The sequence below is a fragment of the Eleutherodactylus coqui genome, chromosome 8 (genome assembly GCF_035609145.1).
Source record: "Eleutherodactylus coqui strain aEleCoq1 chromosome 8, aEleCoq1.hap1, whole genome shotgun sequence".
In the NCBI taxonomy this organism is placed as follows: domain Eukaryota; kingdom Metazoa; phylum Chordata; class Amphibia; order Anura; family Eleutherodactylidae; genus Eleutherodactylus; species Eleutherodactylus coqui.
Window position 1 is genome coordinate 104,750,315 of NC_089844.1, and position 15,889 is coordinate 104,766,203.

Genomic DNA, 15,889 nt, shown 5'->3' on the forward strand with positions numbered 1-15,889 from the left:
TATAGAGAGTGGGAGTGCATGTATCGAAAAGCACTCCATTCACAGTGAGCTGTTGTGCTCAGAATGCTGAGATGCTCAGATCTTTACAGCCGAGAGGCTGCATGTGCTTGTCCTCCTCTAATACCCACCCTGATGAAGCAATAGCGTACATCTTATTGCAGAAACGCGTTGGTGGCAGGCAATAGAATAGGAGATGATTCTAAAACTCTAAATAGCATCTCCTCTAATGAATGGGGAATGTGGGATAATATATAAAAAATACAAAAAATATCCCATTCCTCTTATTTTTATTTTTTCTAAGAAGAGTCTTTTTCTGCCTAGAAATCACAGGCAGAAAACTTAGCTCTCTTAAAAAATTAAAAAATTGGAAAGCATTAATCACAACATAGCTATTATGCTTGGTGATACTATTCTGTTCAACCAGAAGGGGTAATGCACCATTAGCACAACAGCTCACTGTGAATGGAGTGCTTTTCGATACATGCACTCCCACTCTCTATAGAGCTCTATATTAGTCATGCATAGTCATTGGCTCTAGATTCAGAGAACTATAAGTGACAGAAGTAAGCACCACTGGATCTCAACAGATATGGTCTATTATATCAATGACCATGTCTGAGGACAATTGATGATCACAGTGAATAAGCTACGACACACTTATCATATGTCAGATCTTGGACTATTTTGAATGTATGCCATACCAGTCCAAGAACTATAAACGTACGACTGATAGCACAACAGCTCACTGTGAATGGAGGGCTGTTTGACACATGCACTCCCACTCTTTATAGAGCTCTGTATGAGTTATGCATAATCTTTGGCTCTAGATTCAGAGAACTATAAGTGACAAAAGTGAATACTATTGGATCCCAACAGACATGGTCTATTGCATCAATGACAATGTGTGAGGACAATTGATGATCACAGTGAATAAGCTGCGACACACCTATCATCTATCAGATCTTGGACTACTTTGAAAGTATACTATACCAGTCCAAGAACTATAGACGTACGACTGATAGCACAACAGCTCATTGTGAGTGAAGTGCTCTTTGATACATGCACTTCCATTCTCTATAGAGTTCGGTATGAGTTATGCATAGTCTTTGGCTCTAGATTTAGAGGACTATAAGTAACACAAGTGAGCACTATTGGATCTCAACAGATATGGTCTATTGCACCAATGACCATGTCTGAGAATAATTGAGATATGTCCAATAGAGACTCACTTATTGGTGATCACAGTGAATAAGCTGCGACACACGTATCATCTGTCAGATCTTGGACTATTTTGTTATATTAGTCCAAGAGCTACAAAAGTACGACTGATTGTGCAAACACAACACTATCCCGGTTCTATAAGTGCATAGAAAAAAAATTTTGAACCATATTTAAGCTGCGCATTATTTTAATTAGTTCTTTAATAAAAGTTAATTTTTATTTATTAGTGGTTCCCAACAGTGACTATAATTTTGGAGTAGGGCTTATATTTCAGGCATCCTCAAAAAGCTGGAAAAATCATTTTGCATCCTCAAAAATTCTGGAAAATCATGCTATGTCTTATTTTCAGGGGATGTCTTATTTTCAGGGAAACAGGGTATATGCTTCCTGGAGGGGAATGGACTGCACCTTGTGATTTTATAACTGTCAGGTGATGGGTATTATTTATTATAATTGTGGGGGCGGTATCTGGTCTCTGATTGGTTTGATATGTGTGAATTATGCTTTATGAGACCATTGTCTATGTTATGTGACTAGGCTTGATAAAGACTGTGTTAGTTGAAATGTTGCCTTTTTTACATGGAGCAATAAAGATAATTTCTTTTATCAAACGCCTTTGATGCTGCCACTTTATGCTGGTACATTGTCTCAGCTGTCAGCCCCACAGCAGAACAAAGGGAATGTATTCAGAGAACAGTGGGTGGTCTGTTCCCTGAATACAGCTCTGGGTGGCTCACACATACTAATAGTAGTTTTATGCAAATTAATTGCACAAAAGCCATCTTTTGAGCTATCATCTTTGTGTCTAAATGGGTCTTAACATTTTCTGAGAAACCCAAAGACAAAACTTAACACTACAACCAAAGAGGAAGAGATAGTTATTGTTATTTTCCTGAAATATTGCTCTTTGAGATGGATGTGTTTTATGCTGTTTAACATTAGTTTTTCTTGTTTATCAGTATCTTATTACCTCATGGAGTTGTTTTTTGAGACTCTGCTGAGAGACGGAGTTTACTATTTATTTTCTTACATTGTGAGTATTTCAGATTTGCTTGTTTGCTAGTAGAAGCGGTGGAGACTATTGAATGGTAAGCGCCACCGCCAGCAGATGAGCCTTAGCTGCTGTGTGGACCAGCATAGTCATACAAATTGTGAAATATTGTAGCATAGTAAATAGTTTATTATCCATGTGAAGTTATATACTCGGTTATTCTGTATTTGTCACTGTTGTATTGTCTGTTCTTTTCACAATGCTAGGACTTGAATGTGTCTATTACACACGTTTATGATCAGGCAAAAATGTTCCTAAGATCGTTCATATGCTCAATCATTGGCCCCTGTAAGTGCGCCCCCAGTCAGCTGACCAGTGAGCAAACACTTGTGCTTCTGAAGAGCGAGCATTTACATCTCCCATGTAATCAGGAAGCCTTGCAGCCAGCGGAAGCAATCTGTATGGGGCGAACGAACGTATTAACAATCATTTGTCCCCTGCAGTGTGTGGACAACAGAATCACCGCCGATCGACATGCTATATTATTGATCAGCGCTCATTAAATAATGGGCCCATATAAATGAGCCTTAAAGGGGTTGTCCCGCGAAAGCAAGTGGGGGTATACACTTCTGTATGGCCATATTAATGCACTTTGTAATGTACATCATGCATTAATTATGAGCCATACAGAAGTTATTCACTTACCTGTTCCGTTGCTAGCGTCCCCGTCTCCATGGAGCCGTCTAATTTCAGCGTCTAATCTCCCGATTAGACGCGCTTACGCAGTCCGGTCTTCTCCCTTCTGAATGGGGCTGCTCGTGCCGGAGAGCTGCTCCTCGTAGCTCCGCCCCGTCACGTGTGCCGATTCCAGCCAATCAGGAGGCTGGAATCGGCAATGGAATGCACAGAGCCCACGGTGCACCATGGGAGAAGACCTGCGGTCCACCGTGGGTGAAGATCCCGGCGGCCATCTTAGCAAGGTAAGTAAGAAGTCGCCGCAGCGCGGGGATTCGGGTAAGTACTATCCGGTTTTTGGTTTTTTTTACCCCTGCATCGGGTTTGTCTCGCGCCGAAGTAGTCCTGGATATTCATGAGCTGCAGGCTAGCATTGTCCACCCCACCCTTCAGCCATTGATTGACTGCTGTTTGCATACTACTCTGCATAGAGAGCTGCCAATCATTGGCTGGAGGGCGGGGTGGGTGTGGCCATCCTGTGTCTGGCTGCTACTGATTAAATGCAGGTTTCTCCAAAACTACTGCACAGATCTACACAAAAGGCATATCACTATAATCAGTGTAACAGGCACTACTTTATAGTGCTCCCAGTAAGGTCTGCAAAACATGGTGACAGATTCCCTTTAAGTTTATATTGCTATATAACATATACATTGTATCTATAATGATAACAGATTGTGTCCGGTGATCTCGAAGCATAGCAGCTCAAGATGCACACAAGAGGGACTGAGGGCTCATGTCCACGGGGAAAATAGGATTTAGGATCCGCAGCGGATTTCCTGCATGCGGATCCGCACCCCATAGGGATGCATTGACCACCCGCGGGTACATAAATACCCGCGGATCGTCAATAAAAGTGATTTAAAAAAAATGGAGCATGAAAAAATCTGGACCATGCTCCATTTTCATGCGGGTCTCCCGCGGGGACGGCTCCCGCGGGCTTCTATTGAAGCCTATGGAAGCCGTCCGGATCCGCGGGACACAAAAATCATATTTTACTTACCCGCTCCGTTTCTTCTCTTCGGCGCCGCGCCATCTTCTCTCAGCCGCGGCCGGATAATTTTGCTTCGGACCGGCGCATGCGCGGGGCACGTCACCGACGTCATCGTGCACATCCGCCGGGCCGAAGAATGAAGATCCGGCCGCGACGAGAGAAGATGACGCCGCCGCGAAGAGCAGAAACGGAGCGGATCGGAGGTAAGTTTATTCTCATTTATTCTCCTTTTCGGCGCTCATGTCCGCGGGGCAGGAGGGACCCGCTGCAGATTCTCCATGGAGAATCCGTAGCGGGCCCGATTTTCCCCGTGGACATGAGGCCTGAAGGAAACCAAAAATGAGTGAAGTGTTTTCCCTACCGCATACGAACATTGGACTTGAATACTAAACTATGTCAAAACTACCCAAAAAAAATATCTGTCATGGTGGCTTACAAACCTTCAGCCGCTGGCTCAGGGCAGTAGCTGCTTCATAAACACGTGCCGTCATGGGGAATTTAGTGCATACTACTCTGTTATTACATATTGGGCGTAAGTAGTTTACCTTGATGGCAGCCATCTATCAAACTCTCGTATTTGCTAGAACTTGAAAAACACAAACTTTAAAAAATCTGTTAGAAAATATTTGATACATTCACTTTTTTTCTTTTTAGTTTTTTAACCCTATTGACCGTATTTAAACACTTTCAATGAATACATTTATTGTGTTTTATGTTTCCTCTTCAGTTTTTCAAACACAATTCAAGATCCTTTGGGGAAACAATGTAGTAGAAGCTGCAAGTAATAAGGAAGGAAACCGCGTAGGTGATGAACAGGAGTCATCGCTCTCCAGAGAGACAGCGCTACATGATGTGCAGGAATTAGAAGCTCTGCTGGATGAAGATGGGGATTTGGAAGTCCAGAGAAGACCACCAACTCCGTCCGACAAACCTGAATCACCAGCTTGCATTCGGGATGTTGTGTGTCCAACGATTCTTAGAATAGGAAGTGAAGAAAACTGTGTGGAAGAGGCTTCATGTAATCCAGAAGATGTGGTTAAAATAGGTGAGGAGTACAGTGTGACAATGGTTTACTTATATTATATATATTACATTCTTTGTAACGTCTTCCATATTTTACTTAACTCCTTGAAGACTGGACAAGTTTCAGTTTCCTTATTTTTTTTCCTCCCTTCTTCTCAAGATCCATAACCTTCTTATTTCTCCGTTGACATAGCTGTATGAGGGCTTGTTTTTTGTGGGAGAACTTGTGTTTATCAGGGGCAGCATTTAATGTACAATATGTGGTATTGAAAACGTAAACCTTTTTTATTGGGATGGGTTTTGTTTTTACGACATGCATGGTGCAGTAAGAGGTCATGCTCGCTCTATTCTGCAGGTCAATATGTTTCATCGCTCTGCAGGATCATAACATTTCTGTAGCTTATTTATATGGTTTTGAGCATATTGTAGATGACGTTGTGCTTTTGGGTCACTAGAGGTGCGCGTCTCACAGTTCAGGCGTGAAGACAGTGAGGCACATACTAAACAGAAACCTCGGTGCTTGCTGCCAACAAATCTTGCTACAGGTCTATTGCAGTCACTTGAGAGCTTTTGACCACCTGCCTTCTCAGGCAATGGATGCAGCCGGTGATGACTTCCTCTTTTTGTCACGTCCAGGTAGTGTAGTAAGTGTTCCTTTAACCTTGAAATTACAAACAATGCTTCCGACTGAAACTCTAGGAACATTCAGTGCATTTGCTGTCTTTTTGTATCCTTTTCCTTACCTATGCAAGCCCTTCTCTTGAAGGGGTTGTACCAAAATTGCAAATTATCCCCACCCAGTTATTTCAATCACTCCCAATGAAATGAATGGAGCGCTGACCGCACTTTCTCAGCCAGCGCTCTGTTCAGAGTGATGTCACTGCTGGGGAAGAAGCAACCCCCGCATTGACAGCAGAACAGGACACAGAAGTCCTCTTCTTGAGATCGATGGGGCGGACTTAGCGGATAGACCCACACTGGATAAGGGTTAACTTTTTATTCTGGTAAAGCCCCTTTAACTTTTTGGACTACTTATGCAATCAAATATCAAAGTCAACGAAACACTAGACAGTCCAGGTATTTGATGTGTTTAATCACAAGCACACCTGATGCAACTAAAGCTGGGTTTACATGGGACAAATGCCGGGCAAGTGATGCCCGACACTTGTCCCTGTGTGTCTTCGCTCCCATGCTCCTGCACGGGAATTAGTAGTGCTAGCTCGCACTTACAGAGTGGCTAGCAGGGGGATGAGGCGGCTGCAGGAGATTTCTCTCCTCGTGCTCCCCCACCCCTCTCCTGCAGCCTCTTCGCTGAGAGCTAACGATGCTAGCTCCTGTGCAGGTGCATGGGAGCTAATATGTGCGGGGACGAGTGAAGAGCATCATTTACCCGACAGTCGTCCTGTCTAAAAGGGCCTTTATCAAGCTCTTAATTAGTTTCATCAGGTGTCCTTGAGACAAGGCGTGATTTGCAAAGGTGTGTTCTTATGAGAGATTCTGTTCAATGATTGAATAATTCTGAGACTGCAGTAGTTACTAAAAGTGGCATTTTGTGTTGAATTTGGAGAAACCATTTGTTATACTAATTGCATTGACCTATTTAAATTTGTGTTTCTTTTTTTTTTTTAATTTGCAAAAAGCGGAAAAAATATGTAAGTTTGACAAATAAGTCTAATTTGCAGTGGGGGGTTGAATAATTTTTATTACATTTGTAGAAGCGATGAAAAGATTACATCTCCTAGTCCCCTAATGAGACAAAAAGAAGTTAAATTAATATCAATAAAACTTAATGAAATAAAAAAAAAAACTAAAATGAATAAAGATCAAAACTTTATTTAACATGTTTTTGATAATGGTATAGAAAAATAGATGCATTATATCTCCTCAATCGTAGCAAGCTATAGAAAAAATGTAACCCTTTATGCAAACCGCATTGCATGTAGCGTGAAAAAAAAAAGCAAAAACAATGGCAATATTGCAACCAATAAATGTTGTGTATTCCAAACTAAAATAAAACGTACAACTTGTTTTGCAAATAACATACCCCATCGTACAGCTTTGTTGATGGGAAAAATAAAAAAAATTTATGGCTCTTGAAATACATCTATAAAAATGAAGAAAATTGCTAAGTTCTGAAGGTCCAAAATAAGCTGGTCCTTAAGAGGTTAATGGTAGTAGACAACACCATATACTGACTGCATTGGGAGGGGTGGGACAGGGGCAGAGCTCCAAGCGACTTTTGAGTGATCATCGTTGTGTCATTTACAGCGCAAGATGATCGCTCAAGATGAGCGATCACCTTGCGCTGCCAGCGGAGGATGCAGAAGACAAGCGGGGTGTATCCAGCTCTTCTGCATCCAGCTCTTCCCTGGTCCGAGCGCCCGGCTGTTATACAGAAAAACACTCACACCGGAGGATGCAGAAGATAAGTGGGGTGTTCCCGCTTGTCTTCTGTATCTACCCTGTTTCCCTGAAAATAAGACGCGTCTTATATTAATTTTTGCTCCCAAATATGCGCTACGTCTTATTTTCAGGGGGTGTCTTATTTCGCCACGGCAAATCCGTCTGTGGCCGCTAATCCCTCAATTGGCCAGCTTTGTGGACGAAATTTCTCAGAAATCTCGTCCACATGGGACAGCAAATCTGTCACGGCAAAGCTGGGAGAAGCCGGTGTTGTGGTGCGGATTCACCGGCCACAGAAACGGAAAAGCGTGCAGCCAGGTCGCTTCAAAACAAGCGGCTGAGTGCCGTGGGTTTTGAAGCAGCGCTTTCCCGGCGGAAATCTCGCTGTTTATCGCTGTGGCCAAACTGTGATATTTCCGCTGGAAATACGCTCTGTGAGAACCCAGCCTTAAGAATCACACACAGGTTGCCTGACTCACGCACAGAGCCATAAAATAATAAGGGCTATAAAGTAACGTACCTGTCTGCAGACAGAAGTTCCTGTACCACTTGTAAGCAGGGATGGTATTGCAGCTTCCGGCCACCAGGGGGAGCTCATCACAGCAGACATGTACAGCAGGAACAGAACGTACAGTATGGACTTTTCCAGCCAGCAAGGGGAACTCATAACAGCACACTCGTACAGCACAGCAGGGACAGGATAACAGCAGACTGTCTGCAGATCTACCTATACATCTGGAGGTAGGAGACAACGGGGATGGCAGCAGGGGACAGGCCTCTTGACTTGCCTGCACACTTTACTATGCCTTACTATCGGGTGGTGCCTTATATTTGGGACTTCAGCAAATTTCAGGGGGTGCCTTATTTTCAGGGGGTGCCTTATTTTCGGGGGTGCCTTATTTTTGGGGAAACACGGTTGATGTTTTCTGCATGGAGTGCCCGGCTGTTACACAGCCGAGCGCTCTGTGCCGGCTGTTACACAGCCGAGCGCTCTGTGCCGGCTGTGGAGAACAGAGCTGGACCGTTTTGTTCTTCATACCCAGCATGTTATCAGGGAACGGGATACAGCTGAAACAATAGTATCGCTCGGAGCCGAGGATGCAGAAGACAAGCGGGGTGTCCCTACTTGCCTTCTGCATCCAGCTGTTAACCGCTCCGAGCGCCCGACTGTTATACAGCCAAACGCTCGAAGCAGAGGATGCAGAAGACAAGCGGGGTGTTCTTCATACCTGATAAGGCTCATCATTGTGTTTCAGCACGCTGAAAGACGGTGATGAGTGACAGGATAACAAAAACTGCACGAACGATTATCGCTCAAAAGATGGCTTTTGAGCGATAATTGTTGTGTCTAAATGAGCCCTTAGATATTGATAACCCTATCCTCAGGATAGACAAATGAAGCAGAGGTATTAGGCACTCAGTTAATAATGGCAGCAGTATCATAGAGTTTATATGTGGATAGTTGAAAAGGCATTCTGACATCCAGGGTGATAGGAACTCCCACTAACGCTTATCCGAAATAAGGACCACCAACACGCCGTATAATTGGACAATTTATTAGAATCAAACACATTTTGGGAGCATCTGCACATACACTCCTTTTCTCAGGGAACATTACAATATACAGTAAATATATCACAGTATTTAGTTACTTACATGACCAATAAGTTTACATTAGCTGGCAGTCTGGATATCGTGCCAATAAACGCTGCGGTATTGGCCAACAGCAGAGGTAGAACGGATGTCTAGTGTGTCCCAGGGCGGAATGCAGACACCCAAACAACTGGAAGTGACGACATTGCCAGCGTCTGGCGTCGTGTACCCCAATGAGACTGCACACGTGATAGAGGAAACACAGGATAGGTTATCAGTATTGTACCGATGGGAATCCGCTGCTCAGAAACCCCACCCAATAGCTGATTGAAAAGGCAGCTGCACTGGTATGAGCGCCAATGCTTCTTTTCCAGCCTGTGTTGTCAGGTGAATGGGATTGAGCTACTATACCAGCATAGCCACCATATAACGTACAGAGCTGTGCCTCATGCAGTGAAGTGGGTGCGGCACTAACCTAAGCGCTTAGGCTACTTCAGACAGCTAACCACTAGGGGCTCCAAGTAGAGGACCCCCGCAGATTTGATATTGATTCTGTTGTGAGGATAGATAATCAGTAGTTTAGACTTGGTAAACCCCTTTAAGATATGAGCAACTAAGCTACTGAGGTTTTTGCTTCTCATGCAGATCCAACTCTTTCATGGATTATTCTTCACAAGGTTTCCCAGTGCCAAACGAGTCTGCAAGAAATAAAGGAAAAAGTAGACAGGACCTGAGCATAGAGGGATTCCCCTGCTGAAATGGAATCTAGGAGTCTTATTCTGCTGGCAAAGGGTGCTGATTAGAGATGAGCGAGCGTACTCGGTAAGGACAGATACTCGAGCGAGTATCTTCCTTACCGAGTACTTGCCCGCTCGCCTGCAAAGATTCGGGTGCCGGCGGGGGTGAGCGCTATGTTGCGGGAGGGAGAGGGGGGGGGGGGGAGATCTCCTCCCCGCCGGCACCCGAATCTTTGCGGGCCAGCAGGCAGGTACTCGGTAAGGACGATACTCGCTCGAGTATCTGTCCTTACCGAGAACGCTCGCTCATCTCTAGTGCTGATCCTTTATTCAGCCACCTGCCAATGATCCAGACATCTGGCAGCTGTGTGCCCTGCAGGACTAAGGCCTCCTGCACACGGGTGGATTTCCATTGCGAAATCCACAGTGGGATTCCGCCTCTGGATTATGCAGCAAATCCAGCCCATAGCATGCTATGACAATACGTGATTTCCTGCCCACAAGCAGAAATTGATTGCGAAATTCCGCTCACAGGGGAGAAATTGCAGCATGCTTCGATTTTTATGCGGGCTACTCATGGCCGGCTTCCATTGAAGTCACTGAAAGCCGTCCGTCCCGCGGTCATTCTGCAATCATCATTGCCATAGCAACTGTGCAGTGTCCTCTGCACTGTGCATGTGCGTTGGCCGGCTCATCAGCAGCAGAGCAGAAGACGGCGGAGAGGTATATGGGGATCACCGGCCAGGCACTGGGTTGAATTCCGCACCGGAAAATCCCTTTTAGGCCATGTGCAGGCGGCCTAAAAGGGATTTTCCAGTGGAAAAAAAAATTATGATGCAAACATAAAAAAGGCATTTCTCACCTTACCAATCCCTCCTTCAATGCTACCCAGGCCACTACTATTCTCTACATCCTGCTGCAACGATGACATCTCAACACGAGGGTACGTAACCACTGCTTTCCTACAGTTTCCTGACTCTGAGGATGGGGAAACCCTCTGGGCGTTGACATGGATGCGTTTTGGAAAATGATTTCCACCAAAAACTTAAAAATGGTCATATACATTAGAAATTAGAGTTGGAGCCAAAGTTTGATGGTTTTTCTTTTCTCACAGGATATGTTGCCATGTCTGGTTCAGTTGCAGAAACCACTTTTGCTAAAGTAACAATAGGAAGTGCAACCACATTTGTTACCCCCTTTTAAATTAGCTTCCCTGTAGCTAAGGATAAAGTGTCACTATGTAATCAGTTATACCTCCTGAAAAAGTTTAAGTGGTCAATTAACAACAAATATAGCTGTACCTGTCACTCTTCCAAAAATGGCTGCCAGTATAAAGGAGAAACATGTCAATATCTGTGTTTTGGGTGGAAAAAAATTACAAAATGTAACTTCTGATTCAAGCTGCCCATTTATCTGGTTTTGTTCAGGTTTTTTGCTGCCGTTTTTTCAGCTGAAAGCAAGTGTGATTCATTAAAAGAGAAGTTTTTATGTGTCCTTTATACATTCTGGCCCTTTATGATCCACACCTGATTTTTTGCTTTAAAACCCATATCAAAAACCTAAACCAAGCCTTATCCCTAGCCGCACGTGTGCAGGCACCCTTATATTGCTGTTTTCCATATTAAACAATATGCTTTTGCTTTTTATCAGTACCTAAGCAGGATGATGGACCGCTGCCATCCTCTTCCACAAGAAAAACTTGTGTTTGCTGGCAGCACATCAGAAGATGAGTTTGTGCCGCCATATGCTGCACTGTTTAACTGAGGCACACAATGACAGGCAGCAGATTCTAGTGTAAACTTTCTACCTTCTGTTTTGATTCAGATTAATTGACACTATGTAATTACTATGAATTTTTGTAAAAACTAATTTCACGCAAAATTAATTTTTTTTATTAATACAGATTGCTACCGTCCTCCAATCCTAGTCTAGCAGGTGCCACACTCCGTAGTCTACAGCATGATATCATTCCCATCCACAAAATTAATTTGAAATTCCATTCCATGCCGTGTAGACTTCTTCGTAAGAAACCTAGCAACAGCCGGGGTTGGCAGTTCACCTCCATTTCTGACGTCAGGAGAACTTGTAGGTTATGTCTCGCTTGGTCTGTAACACCTTATCTCTTCAGATGCTTCACAGCCTCTAACTCCTTGAGGTTGCGGCCATTTTTCGTTTCTTTATTTTTGTTTCCTCGTCTCCACTTTTAAAAAATGTATTTTGTTTTATTTTTGTTTTAACATATTCATATGAGAGCTTTTTTTTAGTTTTATTTGTCTATGGTCTTATTTAATGTACCATATAATGTACTGAAAAACATATAAAAGAACTCGAAATAGGGCAAAATGGAAAAAAAAGCAATAGTGTAATTTTTTTGGTGGGTAGTATCTAGTTTTTACATCTTGCATGATGCTCCAGAAGTGACATGCTAGTTTTATTCTGCGTGTCAGTGCGATTACAACAATTTTTTCATGAAGTCAAGGCAATCAAAAAAGCACATTTGTGGCGTTGTAGTATTTTAAATACATATATAATAATAGTTTAAAAAAAATGTTATTTTAATAGATCAGACTTTTGCGGCGCAATGATAACAAGTATGTTTTTTCATTTTTTTTTGTTTTGATTTTTAGGAAAATAGTTTTTTTTCTAAACGTTCATGTCTAATTTTTTGTAATAATTATAAAGTCTTCAGTTTAATTCAGTTACTTTGCATATGAAACTTGAACTGGTGATCGTTTTTTCGCTGATACATTGTACTGCAATAATTAAAGTGGTTTTGTCATTAAAAAAAAACAAAAACATCAATACTTACGAATTCCGCCCTAGTCAGTCTTCGTACCGCATCTTCTCCTCCCCAGTCTTCTCTTGTCTCCTGTAGTCCCCTGGGTGACTTCACTTCCAGACGTCCGGATACTTTTTCTTCCGGTGACGAAGTGTCCATTCTCGCCAGTGTTCTTCCTTTAGGTCAATGTATGCTACGTCACTAGTGATGTAGTGTTCACTGTCTAGCAGGGTATGCCAGGCTATTGCCGAAACTGCACATGCGCGGTGTCTTGTGTGTTAGTATATGAACACTCGCGGCGAGACAACGCACAAAATAACTCGGCATTCTATGCTAGGCAGTGAATGCTATGTCACTAGTGATGTAGCGTATATTGACCTGCAGGAAGAAGAATGCCGAGAATGGACGCTCCAAAACAGGAAGAAGAGTATCCGGACGGCTTGTGGTGAGGTGAGCCGGGGACTGGAGGAGCCAGGAGAAGATCGGCAAAGAGAAGATGCAGTAAGAATACTGATGGGGGAGGAATAGGTAAATATTGATTTTTTTTATTTTTTTTTTCTGAGGACAAAACCCCTTTAAGTATTGCAGTGTAATGTTTTCTGGCAGGCATTCGTTTAAGTACTGTTGCAGGCAGGCCTTAATAGACAAACACATGGCAGCCCAAAGGGCCTTGAGATGGCTCCAGGCTGCCATTATGAACAAACAGCCACCGACTATCGTGTTGTAGGCCAGCTGTTTGAGTGAAAGAGGGAGCTCCCTCTGTCGAGCCATTTAAATGCTGCTGTCAGAATTGACAGCAGCATCTAAATTGTTAATGGCTGTAATTATTGTTATCTCCAATTGTGGCTGCTGTGACTGGGTGTCGGCTGTCGAAGACAGCCACATATAGAGTGGGCTCAGCTTTTGAACCTGCTCCATATGAACCCTGCACCCCAATGAATAATGATTCCTGTCATACTGGGGAGGCATGTTAAAGGGGCTGTCTCGCGAAAGCAAGTGGGGTTAAGTACTTCTGTATGGCCATATTAATGCACTTTGTAATATACATCGTGCATTAAATATGAGCCATACAGAAGTTATTCACTTACCTGCTCCGTTGCTGGCGTCCCCGTCTCCATGGCTCCGTCTAATTTCGGTGTCTTCTTGCTTTTTTAGACGCGCTTGCGCAGATGGTTCTTCTCCCTTCGGCTCAGCTCGTCAGCAGCGGCGTTTTGGCTCCGCCCCCTTGGACGCGTCATCGCATAGCTCCGCCCCGTCACATGTGCCGAATCCAGCCTCCTGATTGGCTGGAATCGGCACATGTGACGGGGCGGAGCTACGCGATGCCGCGTACAAGGGGGCGGAGCCAAAACGCCGCTGCTGACGAGCTGAGCCGAAGGGAGAAGAACCATCTGCGCAAGCGCGTCTAAAAAAGCAAGAAGACACCGAAATTAGACGGAGCCATGGAGACGGGGACGCCAGCAACGGAGCAGGTAAGTGAATAACTTCTGTATGGCTCATATTTAATGCACGATGTATATTACAAAGTGCATTAATATGGCCATACAGAAGTACTTAACCCCACTTGCTTTCGCGAGACAACCCCTTTAAGTCACTATTTACTTGTCCAATAATATTCCCCTTTATTTATATAGCACATGCATGTTAAATAGCACTTTACATTACTTCATACTGGGTTCTGTTTCCACAATTTAAATTCACCTCTCTGTATGTTTTTGGATTGAGGGAGGAAACCGGAGTACCTAGAGGAAACTCACGCAAACACGGGGAGAACATACAAACTCCATACAAATGTTGCCCTTGGTGACTTTTGAACCCGTACTGCAAGGCAACAGTGCTAAACACTGAGCCACCTTAAGATAAATGTAGCGATACAACTTCCAAAAGATGAAGTTACAGTTCTTGATAAACAGCTACAACAGCTAGCTTTTGGTTGGTGATAGCCAATGTTCCTTCCCTCTGTTATAACACACTTGGTGTGTATGATTACCTTTTTTTTTTTCCCTGTAGGGGGTTCAGTTGTGGCTGCCCTCTGTCTGCCAGAGCAGGAGCGGGTTCAGCTGCCGCTCGCCCTCCGTCTATCAAAGGGGGTTCAGCCGTGGCTCGCCCCCTGTGTCTGCCAGAGCTTGAGTGGCCCCAGCTGTTGGTCGCCCTCTGTCTGTCAGACAGTAGGGAGTTCAGCTGTAGGAGCCCTTTTTGAATGACACTGCTAATACTTAAAGTACCCCTGCTTTTCCTTAAACTGAGGGTGATTATTAGAGATGAGCGAACGTACTCGTCCGAGCTTGATACTCGTTAGATTATTAGCGTGTTCGAGATGCTCGTTACTCGTGACGAGTACCACGCGATGTTCGAGTTACTTTCACTTGCATCTCTGAGACGTTAGCGCGCTTTTCTGGCCAATACAAAGACAGGGAAGGCATTACAACTTCCCCCTGTGACATTCAAGCCCTATACCACCCCCCTGCCGTGAGTGGCTGGCGAGATCAGGTGTCACCCGAGTATATAAATCGGCCCCTCCCGCGGCTCGCCACAGATTTATTCTGACATAGAGGAGGGAAAGTGCTGTTGGTGCCGGAGCTGCTATAGGGAGAGTGTTAGGAGTATTTTTGGCTTCAAGAACCCCAATGGTCCTTCTTAGGGCCACATCTAACCGTGTGCAGTACTGTGGAGGCTGCTTTTTGCAGTGTTGCACATTTATTTTTTTTGTATATCGGCCGTGCAGAGCATTGCGCCCTGCAGTAATTATACATACTCCAGGGCCAGTAGTGGTGGTGAGGCAGGGACAGAAGACATATATTTATTGAATATAGGCAGTGGGCCTTTCCAAAAACATTTGGGGGAAAAAATCTATTTGGGCTGCCTGTGACTGTCCTCAGTGTTCTGGGTCTGTGCTGGGTATAGTTGTCCTCCTAATTCATACGCAGCCAGCTAAGTGTTACAGCAGGCTTGCGCAAAATTATTTCCTGGCGTTCCGTAAGCGAAGTCAGCCTCCAACTACAGGCCAATAAGCGGCATATTTAATTACAGCGTTCTGTTTCTGCACTACTGGTAATACACCATGCTGAGGGGTAGGGGTAGGCCTAGAGGACGTGGACGCGGGCGAGGACGCGGAGGCCCAAGTCAGGGTGTGGGCACAGGCCGAGCTCCTGATCCAGATGTATCGCAGCCGACTGCTGCGGGATTAGGAGAGAGGCACGTTTCTGGCATCCCCACATTCATCTCACAATTAATGGGTCCACGCGGTAGACCTTTATTAGAAAATGAGCAGCGTGAGCAGGTCCTGTCGTGGATGGCAGAAAGTGCATCCAGCAATCTATCATCCGCCCAGAGTTCTGCGCCGTCCACTGCTGCAACTCTGAATCCTCTGGCTGCTGCTCCTCCTTCCTCCCAGCCTCCTCACTCCATGAAAA

General features: G+C 44.3%; 1 protein-coding gene across 3 annotated transcripts in view; it reads left to right on the forward strand.

Annotated features, from left to right (window-relative positions):
* METTL22 (methyltransferase 22, Kin17 lysine) overlaps window positions 1-15,889 on the forward strand; it is a 118,412-nt gene that overhangs the window by 16,327 nt on the left and 86,196 nt on the right. For all 3 annotated transcript variants that reach the window (XM_066576156.1, XM_066576157.1, XM_066576155.1), the window contains exon 3: window positions 4,669-4,986. In XM_066576156.1, the coding sequence (XP_066432253.1) occupies window positions 4,669-4,986 (318 nt within the window). The remainder of the gene's footprint in view (window positions 1-4,668; window positions 4,987-15,889) is intronic.